This window comes from Triticum urartu, chromosome 7A, assembly GCF_056163025.1.
Source record: "Triticum urartu cultivar PI428250 chromosome 7A, HENAU_Tu73, whole genome shotgun sequence".
Lineage (NCBI taxonomy): Eukaryota > Viridiplantae > Streptophyta > Magnoliopsida > Poales > Poaceae > Triticum > Triticum urartu.
This window is the reverse complement of record NC_141879.1, coordinates 483,259,037-483,275,238: the sequence shown is the minus strand read 5'-3', so window position 1 is coordinate 483,275,238 and position 16,202 is coordinate 483,259,037. Positions and strand designations below refer to the sequence as shown.

Below are 16,202 nucleotides of genomic sequence, written 5' to 3'. Positions count from 1 at the left end.
TGGAGCTGTCAGTTGGTGCATTTCTAAACAAAGCGTCGTGGCGGGATCTACGTGTGAAGCGGAATACATAGCTGCTTCGGAAGCAGCAAATGAAGGAGTCTGGATGAAGGAGTTCATATCCGATCTAGGTGTTGTACCTAGTGCATCGGGTCCAATGAAAATCTTTTGTGACAATACTGGTGCAATTGCCTTGGCGAAGGAATCCAGATTTCACAAGAGAACCAAGCACATCAAGAGACGCTTCAATTCCATCTGGGATCTAGTCCAGGTGGGAGACATAGAGATTTGCAAGATACATACGGATCTGAATGTTGCAGACCCGTTGACTAAGCCTCTTCCACGAGCAAAACATGATCAGCACCAAGGCTCCATGGGTGTTAGAATCATTACTGTGTGATCTAGATTATTGACTCTAGTGCAAGTGGGAGACTGAAGGAAATATGCCCTAGAGGCAATAATAAAGTTATTATTTATTTCCTTATATCATGATAAAAGTTTATTATTCATGCTAGAATTGTATTAACCGGAAACATAATACATGTGTGAATACATAGACAAACAGAGTGTCACTAGTATGCCTCTACTAGACTAGCTTGTTAATCAAAGATGGTTATGTTTCCTAACCATGGACAAAGAGTTGTCATTTGATTAACAGGATCACATCATTAGTTGAATGATCTGATTGACATGACCCATTCCATTAGCTTAGCACCCGATCGTTTAGTATGTTGCTATTGCTTTCTTCATGACTTATACATGTTCCTATGACTATGAGATTATGCAACTCCCGTTTGCCAGAGGAACACTTTGTGTGCTACCAAACATCACAACGTAACTGGGTGATTATAAAGGAGCTCTGCAGGTGTCTCCAAAGGTACATGTTGGGTTGGCGTATTTCGAGATTAGGATTTGTCACTCCGATTGTCGGAGAGGTATCTCTGGGCCCTCTCGGTAATGCACATCACTTAAAGCCTTGCAAGCATTGCAACTAATGAGTTAGTTGCGGGATGATGTATTACAGAACGAGTAAAGAGACTTTCCGGTAACGAGATTGAACTAGGTATGGGATACCGACGATCGAATCTCGGGCAAGTAACATACCGATGACAAAGGGAACAACGTATGTTGTTATGCGGTCTGACCGATAAAAGATCTTTGTAGAATATGTAGGAGCCAATATGAGCATCCAGGTTCCGCTATTGGTTATTGACCGGAGACGTGTCTCGGTCATGTCTACATTGTTCTCGAACCCGTAGGGTCCGCACGCTTAAGGTTACGATGATAGTTATATTATGAGTTTATGCATTTTGATGTACCGAAGGTTGTTCGGAGTCCCGGATGTGATCACGGACATGACGAGGAGTCTCGAAATGGTCGAGACATAAAGATTGATATATTGGAAGCCTATGTTTGGATATCGGAAGTGTTCCGGGTGAAATCGGGATTTTACCGGAGTATCGGGAGGTTACCGGAACCCCCCGGGAGCTATATGGGCCTAAGTGGGCCTTAGTGGAAAAGAGAAGGGGCAGCCCAAGATGGGCCGCGCGCCCCTCCCCTCCCTTGGTCCGAATAGGACAAGGAGAGGGGGCCGGCCCCCCTCTCTCTTTTCCCCCCTCCGCGAATCCTATTCCAACTAGGATTGGGGGGGAATCCTACTCCCAGAGGGAGTAGGACTCCTCCTGGTGTGCCTCTCCTAGGCCGGCCGCACCCCCCCCCTTGAGCCTTTATATACGGAGGCAGGGGCACCCCAGATAAACACAAGTTGATCCACGTGATCATATTCTTAGCCATGTGCGGTGCCCCCTTCCACCATAGTCCTCGATAATATTGTAGTGGTGCTTAGGCGAAGCCCTGCTGCAGTAGTACATCAAGATCGTCACCACGCCGTCGTGCTGACGGAACTCTTCCCCGACACTTTGCTGGATCGGAGTCCGGGGATCGTCATCGAGCTGAACGTGTGCTAGAACTCGAAGGTGCCGTAGTTTCGGTGCTTGATCGGTCGGGCCGTGGAGACGTACGACTACATCAACCAAACGCTTCCGTTGTCGATCTACAAGGGTACGTAGATCACACTCTCCCCCTCTCGTTGCTATGCATCACTATGATCTTGCGTGAGCGTAGGAATTTTTTTGAAATTACTACGAAACCCAACAATATACCCATATCTGCTCAAATCATCTGTGAAGGTGGGAAAATAACGATACCCGCCGTGTGCCTCAATATTCATTGGACCACATACATCGGTATGTATGATTTCCAACAAATCCGTTGCTCTCTCCATTGTTCTCGAGAACGGCGTTTTAGTCATCTTGCCCATGAGGCATGGTTCGCAAGTACCAAGTGATTCATAATCAAGTGATTCCAGAAGTCCATCAGTATGGAGTTTCTTCATGCGCTTTACACCAATATGACCCAAACGGCAGTGCCACAAATAAGTTGCACTATCATTATCAACTCTACATCTTTTTGCTTCAACATTATGAATATGTGAATCACTACTATCGAGATTTAATACAAATAGACCACTCTTTAAGGGTGCATGACCATAAAAGATATTACTCATATAAATAGAACAACCATTATTCTTAGATTTAAATGAATAACCGTCTCACATCAAACAAGATCCAGATATAATGTTCATGCTTAACGCTGGCACCAAATAACAATTATTTAGGTCTAAAACTAATCCCGAAGGTAGATGTAGAGGTAGCGTGTCGACGGCGATCACATCGACTTTGGAACCATTTCCCACGCGCATCATCACCTCGTCCTTAGCCAGTCTTCGCTTAATCCATAGTCCCTGTTTCGAGTTGCAAATATTAGCAACAGAACCAGTATCAAATACCCAGGTGCTACTGCGAGCTCTAGTAAGGTACACACCAATAACATGTATATCACATATACCTTTGTTCACCTTGCCATCCTTCTTATCCGCCAAATACTTGGGGCAGTTCCGCTTCCAGTGACCAGTCCCTTTGCAGTAGAAACACTCAGTCTCAGGCTTAGGTCCAAACTTGGGTTTCTTCTCTTGAGCAGCAACTTGTTTGCCGTTCTTCTTGAAGTTCCCTTTCTTCTTCCCTTTACCCTTTTTCTTGAAACTGGTGGTCTTGTTGACCATCAACACTTGATGCTCCTTCTTGATTTCTACCTCCGCAGCCTTTAGCATTGCGAAGAGCTCGGGAATCGTCTTATCCATCCCTTGCATATTATAGTTCATAGCGAAGCTCTTGTAGCTTGGTGGCAGTGATTGAAGAACTTTGTCAATGACACAATCAACCGGAAGATTAACTCCCAGGTGGGTCAAGTGATTATGGTACCCAGACATTCTGAGTATATGTTCACTGACAGAACTATTCTCCTCCATCTTGCAGCTGTAGAACTTATTGGAGACTTCATATCTCTCAATCCGAGCATTTTCTTGAAATATTAACTTCAACTCCTGGAACATGTCATATGCTCCATGACGTTCAAAATATCGTTGAAGTCCCGGTTCTAAGCCGTAAAGCATGGCACACTGAACTATCGAGTAGTCATTAGCTTTGCTCTGCCAAACGTTCATAACATCTGGCGTTGCTCCTGCAGCGGGTTTGGCACCCAGCGGTGCTTCCAGGATGTAATTCTTCTGTGCAGCAATGAGGATAATCCTCAAGTTACTGACCCAGTCCGTGTAATTGCTATCATCATCTTTCAACTTTGCTTTCTCAAGGAACGCATTAAAATTCAACGGAACAATAGCACGGGCCATCTATCTACAATAACATAGACAAGCAAAATACTATCAGGTACTAAGTTCATGATAAATTTAAGTTCAATTAATCAAATTACTTAAGAAATCTCACTTAGATAGACATCCCTCTAATCATCTAAGTGACCACGTGATCCATATCAACTAAACCATAACCGGTCATCACATGAAATGGGGTAGTTTTGAATGGTGAACATCACTATGTTGATCATATCTACTATATGATTCACGCTCGACCTTTCGGTCTCAGTGTTCCGAGGCCATATCTGCATATGCTAGGCTCGTCAAGTTTAACCCGAGTATTCCGCGTGTGCAAAACTGGCTTGCACCCGTTGTATGTGAACGTAGAGCTTATTACACCCGATCGTCACGTGGTGTCTCGGCACGACGAACTGTAGCAACGGTGCATACTTAGGGAGAACACTTGTACCTTCAAATTTAGTGAGAGATCATCTTATAATGCTACCGCCGAACTAAGAAAAATAAGATACATGAAGGATAAACATCACATGCAATCAATATAAGTGATATGATATGACCATCATCATCTTGTGCCTTTGATCTCTATCTCCAAAGCACCGTCATGATCACCATCGTCACTGGCTTCACACCTTGATCTTCATCAAAGCATCGTCGTCGTCTCGCCAACTATTGCTTCTACGACTATCGCTATCGCTTATAGTGATAAAGTAAATCAATTACATGGCTATTGCATTTCATACAATAAAGCGACAACCATATGGCTCCTGCCAGTTGCCGATAACTCCGTTACAAAACATGATCATCTCATACAATAAGATTTAGCATCATGTCTTGACCATATCACATCACAACATGCCCTGCAAAAACAAGTTAGACGTCCTCTACTTTGTTGTTGCAAGTTTTACGTGGCTGCTACGGGCTGAGCAAGAATTGTTCTTACCTACGCATCAAAAACCACGTGGTATAGTGATTGCTTTTTGATCTTTAGAAAGAACCCTGTTCATTGAATCTTCAACTAAAGTTGGAAAAACTGACACCCACTAGCCACCTGTGTGCGAAGAACGTCGGTAGAACCAGTCTCGCGTAAGCGTACACGTAATGTCGGTCTGAGCCGCTTCATCCAACAATACCGCTGAATCAAGAATCAACTAGTGATGGCAAGCAATATGTATATACCCACGCCCACAACTCCTTTGTGTTCTACTCGTGCATATAACATCTACGCATAGACCCGGCTCTGATACCACTATTGGGGAACGCAGTAACTTCAAAATATTTCCTACACACACGCAAGATCTATCTAGGTGTATCTAGGTGATGCATAGCAACGAGAGGGAAGAGTATAGTCCATGTACCCTCGTAGACCGTAAGCGAAAGCATTATGATAACGCGGTTGATGTAGTCGAACATCTTCACGATCCGACCGATCCTAGCACCGAAGATACGGCACCTCCGCGATCTGCAAACGTTCAGCTTGGTGATGTCCCGCGAACTCTAGATCCAGCTGAGTGTCGAGGGAGAGTTTCGTCAGCACGACGGCGTGATGACGGTGATGATGAAGCTACCGGTGCAGGGCTTTGCCTAAGCACTGCAACAATATGACCGAGGTGGATTATGATGGAGGGGGGCACCGCACACGGCTAAACAATGTCAACTTGTGTGTTCTAGGGTGTCCCCCTGCCCCTGTATATAAGAGCATCTCCAGCCGCGCCCCCAACAGGCCCCCAGGCCACTTTTTCGGCGCCGGCGCCGAAAAAACGCCCAAGTCGCGCCCCCAGGACGCCGAAAATCACCGGTTCGGCCCGTTTTTGGGTCCGGCAATCGCAGGCCAAACCCGGCGCACTGGGGGCGAGCGGGGACTCCGGCGCAAGGGAAAAGCGTGGCTGGCCCACGCCGTTAGGTGGAAAGTCAAGTTTTTCTTCCCCGACTCGCCTCCCACCCCCCGCGCCCTCGGCCGCCACTAGCTATATCCCGGCACCGCCCGCCGCCCTTCACCGCTAGATAGCCAATCCCCGCCGGAATAAGAGCAGAGGTTCGCCGAGGCAGCCCCTCCACCAGCAGTTGGGCATTTTTGCCGCCGTTTCCGGCCGCGGAGGGGCAGTTTAGCGGTGGGTACACGCCCACCGGGCGCAAGGTGTTCAACGATTTGCCTGCCTCGGCGATGGACTCGGACGACGAGGAAGCCCTCGCCGCGCTGCTGGAGGAGGAATTCGAGGCCGACGTCCAGGAAGAAGAGCATCTCATGGTGCTCGCCGCCCTCGCCCAGCTGCTGGCGAGCAATGAAAATCCGCGGCGAGGTGGCTCGGTGCCGGGGCGGGTGAAAGCAAAGAACCGGCATCGTCTCGAAGGCTACTGTATGCTCTACTCCGACTACTTCGCCGATGCTCCACTTCACGGCGACAAAACATTTATGCGCCGTTATCGAATGAGCCGAAAGCTCTTCCTCAGGATTGTGAATTCCATCCGGGAGTTTGACAACTACTTCAAGTGCAAGATGGATATTGCACCGGCAAACTTGGATTCACCTTGATCTAGAAGTGCATGACAACGATGAGGATTTCCTGGGATGCTTGGAAGCATCGACTGCATGCATTGGAAATGGAAGAACTACCCATTTTCTTGGCAGGGGATGTACAAAGGCGCCAAAGGCGGTTGAAGTGTGGTACTTGAGGCGGTGGCCACACAGGACCTCTGGAATTGGCACTCCTTTAGTATGCCAGGAACTCACAATGACATCAACGTGCTGCAGTGCTCCCCTGTCTTTGCCAAGCTTGTTGAAGGTCATTCTCCTCCGGTGAACTTCGAGGTCAATGGGCGGCACTACAACAAGGGGTACTCCTAGATGATGGCAACTATCCGAGATGGTTTACATTTGTGAAGACTATCTCAAACGCTGTGCCAGGAGGCAAGAAGTCTCACTTTGCCAAGGTGCAGGAGGCTTGCCGGAAGGATGTCGAGCGAGCATTTGGTGTGCTCCAATCTCGATTTGTTATTGTCCGGTACCCTGCTCAGACCTGGTCGAAAGATCAAATGTGGGAGATCATGACTTGCTGTGTCATCTTGCACAACATGATCATCGAGAGCGAGCAAGAAGAGCCACTGTTTGACACTGAACCATACTACATGCAGGGTCCTCTAGCCGAAGTTGATCACCAGCTACCGGCAACCTGGACTGACTACCTCAATATGCGTCAAGAGATCCGAGACCCACAGGTGCATCATCAACTTCAGCAGGATCTGGTGGAGCACCTATGGAGGCTCAAGGGCGACGTCGAGCGTGACGTGTGATGAAATATGAGTTTTTATTTGTTGAACTATATAATTTGTATTGAACTATTTGTTGTTGCACTATTTTGTTGAACTATTTGATGAACTATGTGAAAAAAATATATTTATGTTGGTAATTGAACGCCGAGTCACGACGAACCACGCCGAATATAGGCCTATTCTCGCCCATATGGGCCCTTTATTCGCCGAAAGTGGGCCGAAAACTGGGCCAATATCGGCGCCTAGGGGCGACGGCTGGATGCCCAACCGCCCCCAGCGCCGATTGTATCGCCGGCTCGCCCCCAGGGGATGATTTTTAAGCCTCCTGGGGGGGCAACGACTGGAGATGCTCTAAAGGAGCAAGGGGGAGGCTGGCCGGCCCTTGGGGCGCCCAAGGAGGGGAGGAATCCTCCTCCTAATAGGAGTAGGATTCATCCTTTTCTAGTCCTACTAGGAGGGGGAATGAAGGAATGGGGGAGGGGAAGGAAAAGGGGGGCGCCGCCCCCCTCCTAGTTCAATTCGGACTCAAGGGGGAGGGGCGCGCGGCCTGCCCTGGCCGCCCCTCTCTCTCGCCACTAAGGTCCATCTAGGCCCATTAGTTCCCCGGGGGGAGGGGTTCCGGTAACCCTCCGGCACTCCGGTTTTATCCGAAACCACCCCGAACACTTCCGGTGTCCGAATATAGCCGTTTAATATATCAATCTTTATGTCTCGACCATTTCGAGACTCCTCGTCATGTCCGTGATCACATCCAGGACTCCGAACTACCTTCGGCACATCAAAACACATAAACTCATAATATCGATCGTCATCGAATGTTAAGCGTGCGGACCCTACGGGTTCAAGAACTATGTAGACATGACCGAGACTCATCTCTGGTCAATAACCAATAGTGGAACCTGGATGCTCATATTGGTTCCTATATATTGTACGAAGATCTTTATCAGTCAAACCGCATAACAACATACATTGTTCCCTTTGTCATCGGTATGTTACTTGCCCGAGATTCGATCGTCGGTATCTCAATACCTAGTTCAATCTCATTACCGGAAAGTCTCTTTACTCGTTCCGTAATGCTACATCCCGTAACTAACTCATTAGTTACATTGCTTGCAAGGCTTATAGTGATGTGCATTACTGAGAGGGCCCAAATATACCTCTTCGATACACGGAGTGACAAATCCTAATCTCGATCTATGCCAACTCAACAAACACCATCGGAGACACCTGCAGAGTATCTTTATAGTCACCCAGTTACGTTGTGACGTTTGATAGCACACTAAGTGTTCCTTCGGTATTCGGGAGTTGCATAATGTCATAGTCATAGGAACATGTATAAGTTATGGAAAAAGCAATATCAACAAACTAAACGATCATCATGCTAAGCTAATGGATGGGTCAAGTCAATCACATCATTCTCTAATGATGTGATCCCGTTTATCAAATGACAACTCTTTGTCCATGGCTAGGAAACTTAACCATCTTTGATCAACGAGCTAGTCAAGTAGAGGCATACTAGTGACACTCTGTTTGTCTATGTATTCACACATGTACTAAATTTCCGGTTAATACAATTCTAGCATGAATAATAAACATTTATCATGATATAAGAAAATATAAATAACAACTCTATTATTGCCTCTAGGGCATATTTCCTTCAACTTCGACACCACTACGCCCATGCTAACTCGGCGTCTCTTTGCGCCCGCGGCTCCACATCGACTTCCTCGACACCGGCTACCCCGACTCGACATCGACCACGACATTCTTCGCACGGCTACCTCGACCATGGCTACACCACCCTACGCTCTCGGCTACCTCGACAATGACACAAAGGGCTACCGCCTTGCTTGAGCAACCTCGTCGTTGCCACTTCAGCCACGACTCCGCGATGCATCGATCGTTACGACTGGGGGGGGGGGGGGTCTGTCGGCTTGCCTTCGGATTCTTCTCCAGTCTCATCGTCCGCGTCGCTACCGTTGTGACTATGAAGGATGTTGAGTATATTGATTATTAGGAAAGACGAGATAGACTAGGATTTGTTTTGGCTTGTCTTGTACTCCAAGTAGATCATTGTACTTCTATATATATGCCCTTGAGGCTCAAGCAATACAACAACTATTTCACCAAATCTCTCTCCCTTCTAACAGTGATGTTGTAAAAATATTTGGAACGGAGGTTATGTTGCAAAAATGTAGTCGCCTCAAAATGTAGGTCTGGTGAACACTAGTGTTTCCGTTCTAGGCCGCGGCCGCCGACGTAGACCCCAATTTGTGGCCGTGTTTAGTCGAGGGACTAAAAAAACATCTGCGATTGACGCTCGCAGCTTCACCGTCAGGTGAACACTAGTGTTTTCATATCATGCCGCCGACGTAGACCCCAATTTGTGGCCATGTTTAGTCGACGGACTAAAAAAACATAAGTTTTTTTTTCGAGTAACATAAGTTATCTCCCTAGGAAAAAAAATCCATAGAGTGCTATGTTTTGTCCATCATAGTGCAACCAAACATGCGTTGGTTAAGGTTTTCTATGATGCAGAGGATCAAAGGGCTTTGCCACTGCAGATTGCAGTACTCAAAGCTGGTGCACTTCTCATATAGACATACACACATTGCAGTGCATCAACCCACCCACCACCACCAGGGATTTGAGCAGTACCTATCTGTATGACTATCATACATGCAACAACTAAGACGTATACCACCAACACTCGAGCAGCAACAACAGGGTTCAGGTCGTCGCCCAGAAGAAAAGAAAAAGAAAACATTAGCCCCAGGCTAACCAACATGATGCTGTCTCCTTCCTTTGCCAACTGGGAAAGAACCTCGCACCTGCACAAATTTTCCCAGAGTGTAATTTGAGGGAGCATCTTGCTTTTGGTGATCAGCAGAATACTGCACTCTTCTAGCACCTATATGTACAGCTTGGCCGGCAGCTTAGGACTGGGAGTTGTTGCGCAATTTCGCCCTGGCGAAAAACACCCCTGCTAATAGACCTACAAGATCAACGGTACATTATTCTTTCTGTTAGTGATGAAGTGTGGTATGTGTCAGCCCATAGGTAATATATGTTTGGTATCAGCATAGGCAAAACATACCAAGCAGTATACTTATGGAGTTCTCCATGCTTGTGCGGACTTTGAAGAGCAGGATCCCGGCGATAGAGAGTGGGATCTTGTTGAGAGACCCCACAAGGCTGTAACAGGAGCAATATCAGCGTTAGAACCTCACCGAGAGCGAAGTGCATCCATCATTTGGTACCTATAAGTTGTTGCGCTTGTCTGACGAAGAAACCACATCGAAGTAAAGCTGATAGCAAGCCCCAAAACTCCACTTGCAGTGATGACTAGCCAAAACATAGGCATCCTCAGAAGAGGCCTGTAAATTCACTTTTTCATAAGACTGAAGAGTATAATATTTGCAATCATAGTAAAAAAGATCGCTAGCAGATGTGATTGGATTAGTTGCATCCCCTTTTGCAAACAAAAAAGGATTAGTTGCATCCTCTTTTGCAAAAAATAAAATAAAATAGAAGGATTAGTAGCATCCTCTTTTGCAAAAATAAAATAAAAATAGAAGGATTAGTTGCATCCTCTTTTGCAAAAAAAAAAAAGATTAATTGCATCTTGGTAGGACATGAAAGGAAATTTTTCAGGACGGATGTTCTCTTGTTACACAGATGGAGGTAACACAATTTATATCTACTTTCATTAGGTTTGTGCTAGAACAAGTGAGTGAATGAAGTTCAAATCACGGGCTTACGTTTCCAACAGGTACTCCACTTCATTAAAACCAAGCACGAGGATAATTCCCAATGGTAGTGAAAGAATGTTGTTCAGCAAAACCATCGAAAGCTCATTCAAATTCCCAGACTTGGTGGCCTGCTTCGCACTGTCCATTACATGCCGCAGTGTAAGCTGGAAAAAACAGTTCATTTGTTCAAATTTGTATAGAGGGACCTCAGAACTGAAGATATTTGTCCCATAAACTAGTGTCAATCTATGGGACTGGAGATAAGAATCTAAAACATTTGAGAGGAGAAACAGTTTTCAGTTTTCAGGAGATTCAGTGGCATCAAGAAGAATACCGAATACGATGCTGTCAGAAAACAATTTAAGATCTGCCATGTATAGCCGACTGCATGAAATGAGAGATCCGTTATTCCTCCTGCAATTGCTGAGATTATCTACAGAAACATAAGGGTGAGTCAAGTCTTCGGTACACTGTTATTTCGAGTCACCGTAGTAAGAACACCTATGATGATTAGATGTAAGGTAACAAATCAACTACGTGCAATTATTCAGCAACTGAAGAAGAAAATAAGCCCATCAGGCATTCTAGTCCTACTTAAACATGCGTAACTTCTAATATTGACATACCATCAACATAAGAGAAATCCAAACTTGTCTATCGTGCTGCTTCTTAAAGAAGTAGGTTTCCCCAGAAGCAGTAAGAACATTTGCGACATTCTTCAAGATAGTCAACATCGCAACATTGATGTACTTCAAACTGGAAGATACAGAAAATATTAAAAGGTGCAGGAAATATATTTTAAGAAAGACTACTAACTTCAGTCTGATGCATCGTTATTACAAGTTGAAGAGCAATTTCTTCACAGCTCATTTTGAAAAACTCAACTCAAAATGTTCTGAAAGCCTAGAAACTGACTCAGGTTTATCATTATCATATCGAACTAATTGACCATGAATACAGCAAGATCAGACGAGCTGCAACAAATATTCATCACAAATTTTAATACCCACCAAACGTCAGCAGAAAAAACTTTTTCTCCCTAAGTGAACTTTATGAGCTGTCAAAACTTAAGCATCAAAACTGATTAAGGGGGATGTTCCTTAGACATAGTTCTGACATGTGAGAGTGAAGCGAAGAAATAAAGTGTGGTTTTCATATTTTATCAAATGAAGGAATATTTAACAATAAAAATAATTAAGTGCTTAAATTCAGTAAACTGTTCCATATTCTGGTACCAAATTGGATACAAGTACAGACTAACTATACTGCACAGAAAATAGTGCTCAGCTCAAAATAATATGAAGATCTGACCCATACCTAAACATGCTTGTGATTAGCATTCCGACAAATATGATGTTCACAGGCAACCAAACTTTGATTAACTTCCATGTTAATGGTTCAGTTGGGATAACACCAGAGAGGGACAGTGCAGAAACTATGGTCACTGATACAATGTTCTGCAGTAAAACGTGATGAAGACACTATCAATGTCACCCAACCATCATAGAAACAACGCAGAAGGAAAACACAATTGCATGAGATGTATACAGTCAGTAATACAAAATTACCTGGTAAATCATGAGGAATATTCCAGCGTTGAAACCATAGCCAGACAGCACAAACTTATTAACTAAAATCATGCTGCAGGATGCTATGCAGTAAGCAAAACCAGACAGAAGAGACTGATTCTGAATGTTTGGGAACCTGAGTAAGTGTGAAGGCATATCTCTATCTTTTGAGGCCTTAACATCTTCCAGGTCTGTGTCATCAACACAGGAAGTTCCCATCATAGATCTGGAGAATATATGAGCCAGAAATACAACGGGTTGTGTTAGCTTGCATGATGATTGCTTCCAAGATATTTCCGTTGACGAGAATAAGGTTCAAAAGATGTTTTCAGATTATTTTGTTTTTTTAAGACACTACTGATCAAGGGAAGCTTACATGCCTGTTGCCAATGTCTGGTGCTTTTCTCCCAGGAGGGCCGTCGGGATCAACATGAATGACTAACGGAGGGTTTCTGCAAGATAATGGAACTCTTCCAATCAACAGTAATCCAATTATTAAATCAATTTTCGCTGGCTTATATCTTGTGAAGCATCTTAAATTAAAATCTGAACCCATGGACCAAGCATGTGTATTAAACCAATGGCACTTCAAAACGCATCATACTAGAGGATAACTATAAGCATTTGCATTCTCCTAAAGAGTCACCATGCTAGGCTAAATTGATCAATTTCAGTGGGGTTGTCCAGTTATAGTTAGCTTCAGGACTAGTACTGCACCTGCTGCAAAACTATCCAGCCAATGGTACTAGTATTTAACATAATTCGACAGGACTGCACTGAGCAGTACATAAGTCGTCAACCTAGTACGCTCTGCAAGTAATTCCTATTTATTTGGAGCTTGGAGGGGCTAAAAGCCAAACTGCGACGAACTGAAATGAGGTTTCGCATGCCTGCACGCTTCAGAAGTAACCTGAAGTCGAGCTAATCGTCAGAAATGTACAAGGAAGAATCCGATTAACAATTTGGCGCTTCAGGTATCGAATCGCAAGTTCAGGAAACCAAGCGAACCTTTGAGCAGCCCAACCTAAGCACTACGGCTCCTAATCGGAAGCAAGGCACAACTAAACCGGCGTGAAATCTTAACCGCCGTATCCTAATGGATCATCGGAGCTCAGGTGAGCCACCGGGCGAGGCAACTGGCGCGGGAGATGGCCGTACGTGGAGGTTGGGAGAACGAGAGAGGTCGACCGGGAGCTCACCTGGAAGCCATGGCGACGGAGCAAGGTCCCCGGGGAAACCGAGCGGCTCCCTCGTGGCCCACGGAGACGGTGGCGGGACCGCGCCGGTGAGGTGCTCGGCGGTATAGCGCGGCGGAGGAGCTGGAAGCGGCGGCGACTCGGAAAGTAACGGAAGGGGGGCTGCTTGGCTTTTAAAATATCCGGCGGAAGAAGGAACGTTCGCAGGCTGACCGGTGGGCCCCGACCGAGTTGATACAGCTGAACCAGCTTGGCTTTGCGCCCCTGCGGCTGCTGCTTATAATCTTCGGCGCGCTGCGGCATCGGCCGTCTCGTCGCTGAGTGCCGGGTCCCGCTTGCTCACTGGTCCATGTTTCAGTGACTGGGAAGGAAGGCAACCGAGCTCGCGGCAGTTGTTGCGCTGTGCTGCGGATGTTGAGTCTGGTAGTATTTGTTTCTCCCTTTTATTTTGGGCGTGCAAAGTTTTTATGAATTGAGCAAAATGAAGTGGCGTGTTTCGTGTGGACGTGACCGTCCGTTCATTGCAGAGAGCCAGGAACAAGGCAGAAAAATAATCTCAAAAAAAAGGAACAAGGCAGAAAAATAATTTTATGAGGCCACATCTGTTAAAGATTGACAAAGTTCATTTTTGGTCGGCTGAGGAGCAGTGGCGACGGAAAATATGGGTGTTGAGGAGGGCCGGCTAGAAGAAAGTTTTTTATAACTGTGTTGTTCATAGGCCAGTTTAAACGCCGGCTCAAATTTGCGTCGGTAGCGTGTTAGCCGCTGGATGCCAATAGCCATTGGATTTAGCAAAAGAACGGTTCATCCAGAGATCTTCGTCCTCCTCATGCATCTCGCGCTCGCGTAGCTCCCCCGCATCTTGCCGTCTCGCGTACCTCCCCTCGTTGCCGTGCTCGCCTTCCACTCACGCCGCCCGCGCTTGTCCTCGGCCTAGTGCCCACCGGCAACCTGCCTTCTCCTGTCGCCGGTTGGCTCGCAGCTCGTAGCATAGGGGCAAGTTGCAGCAAAAAATAGAGAAGCAGCTCGTCGTGGTCATCGTCAAGGAAAGAAACCCCGCGGTTCCAGCAAAAATTGTGGCCCATCGGTCGGCAGCGGTCCCCAGCGTCACCCGTCGCCATCAAGTGGTTGCAGCTTCGGAGTACAAGATTCTAGCAAACACCAACAGTTGTAGCTTTGCGCGCGCATGGTTGTACCTTGTGCATGACATGGTTGTAGCATTCATCGATGAAGGCGCCGATGGTTGCAACTCCCGTGTGCACAGTTGTAGATAGTTGTAGCAACACCGATGCAACACTGACGACGTCGATATCGCCGGGTTGCAGCAAAACGTCGCCGAAGGGGATGCATGGATGTCGTTCTTTGTAGCATTCTCATCCTCTGGTTCCAGCATCGCCGTTCGCCGGTTCCAGCAATTCAGGAAGTAGGTTGTAGGACTGGAGGGATTCACGGGGTGACGTCGGGTGCGCAACAAATTTTGTAGCCGAATCCAACAAATTTGGCCGCCGGTTTCAACAAATTTGCTCGCCGTTCCAGCACACACCTCTGGACATTTGGTGTGATGTAGCAAAACGCGACACTGATTATAATAGGATGAGATGTCGGTTCAAGCACGTAGAAAAAAACATGATGTTGGTTGTTGCTCAGAGCAGCACCGCTGATGACCTGCAAGTGCACATGGCTATGTAGTAATTTCACGATAAGTAAGGTTTGTCGATCCCACTGCGAACGAATAGGATAGCACCACAATCCCCGTAGCTGGGTTGTCACTTAACACAACCCCGCTCACATCCAAACCGAAGTTTGGAAATAGTTCACGCAAGTAGGTTGCCGAGGAACAATAAAAGGGAGAACTAAGTACCAGAACAAAAGAAAAATAAATGCTAAACTAAACAATGGAAATAAACTAAGTGAAATATGTGATGTTTTAGATGAGATTGCTGACATCTAAGTACGTTCTCGTTAAGTACGGGCACGGAACAGAGTTAAGCTTTACAACTATATCACGTGATGGCTAAGTCAGTATTTGCATTGTAGGATACGATCATCTATGAATGGTGGGCGGTCCCTCACATAATTTTATCTGTTGAGAAATTAAGCAATTGTTCGATTAATTTAATCCAATAATAAAACATGAACATGACATAGGCAGTGCTAATGACATACTGAATTTTGATGATGTACGCACGTACTAGGTAGATAGTAGAAACATCTATGCAAACCACTAGTATTGCACACATGAAAGTAAACATGAGCGGTGTAAATGTGTTATACCCTCCAGTAGGCCAGTCGGCCGTAGCAGCAGCGGAGGCGTCGGCCTCGTCTGCGATCCTCTTGTCCGCAACAGCCTTCTCGCCAGCCGCATGATCAGATTCAGTGCTCATGGTGAAGACGAAGGTGACGCAGAAGTAGTCGACGTAGATGAAGTAGTTGAACCAAGGCGAGCAGTTGCGTAGGAGACGCTCCCCAAAAACCTAATCACCTCTCTCCCGTACAGGATCTGGAGAAGCGGGGTTTCGGACGCCTGCTCTCCCGTCAGCCGTGTACGCGGTAGACGGGATGGGATCACCGAGGGCAGCAGCAGTGAAAGGAACGACCAGGGAGCAGTGGAGGTGTGAAGCGCCTGGAGCTGAGCTGCGATGCCTCATATATATAGCCAGTCGGGTAGGAGAACGGTCCAGCAATAAAACAT

General features: G+C 46.2%; 1 protein-coding gene across 2 annotated transcripts; it reads right to left on the bottom strand.

The window, feature by feature from the left end:
* Positions 1–9,491: 9,491 nt before the first annotated feature.
* LOC125523658 (GDP-mannose transporter GONST1) lies at positions 9,492–13,712 on the bottom strand. 2 transcript variants are annotated; one of them, XM_048688710.2, is made up of 10 exons: positions 13,514–13,712; positions 12,691–12,766; positions 12,315–12,540; positions 12,064–12,203; positions 11,373–11,502; positions 11,081–11,179; positions 10,756–10,910; positions 10,255–10,371; positions 10,092–10,189; positions 9,492–9,989 (listed from the first exon to the last, which is right to left on the bottom strand). In XM_048688710.2, the coding sequence occupies exons 2-10, from the start codon at positions 12,744–12,746 to the stop codon at positions 9,931–9,933; spliced, it is 1,080 nt and encodes a 359-aa protein (XP_048544667.1). In that variant the 5' UTR covers positions 12,747–12,766; positions 13,514–13,712; the 3' UTR covers positions 9,492–9,930. The 2 variants fall into 2 exon arrangements, with proteins under 2 accessions (XP_048544667.1, XP_087392268.1); XM_087536142.1 differs by having other exon boundaries at positions 12,695–12,766.
* Positions 13,713–16,202: the final 2,490 nt, after the last annotated feature.

Excerpts from the sequence above, each read along its gene's own strand:
- LOC125523658 (XM_087536142.1), bottom strand. Across the intron at positions 11,503-12,063 it reads CTAATCACAAGCATGTTTAG|TTTGAAGTACATCAATGTTG; the intron begins GTATGGGTCAGA and ends TGTATCTTCCAG. Across the intron at positions 11,180-11,372 it reads GGATTTCTCTTATGTTGATG|ATAATCTCAGCAATTGCAGG; the intron begins GTATGTCAATAT and ends ATGTTTCTGTAG.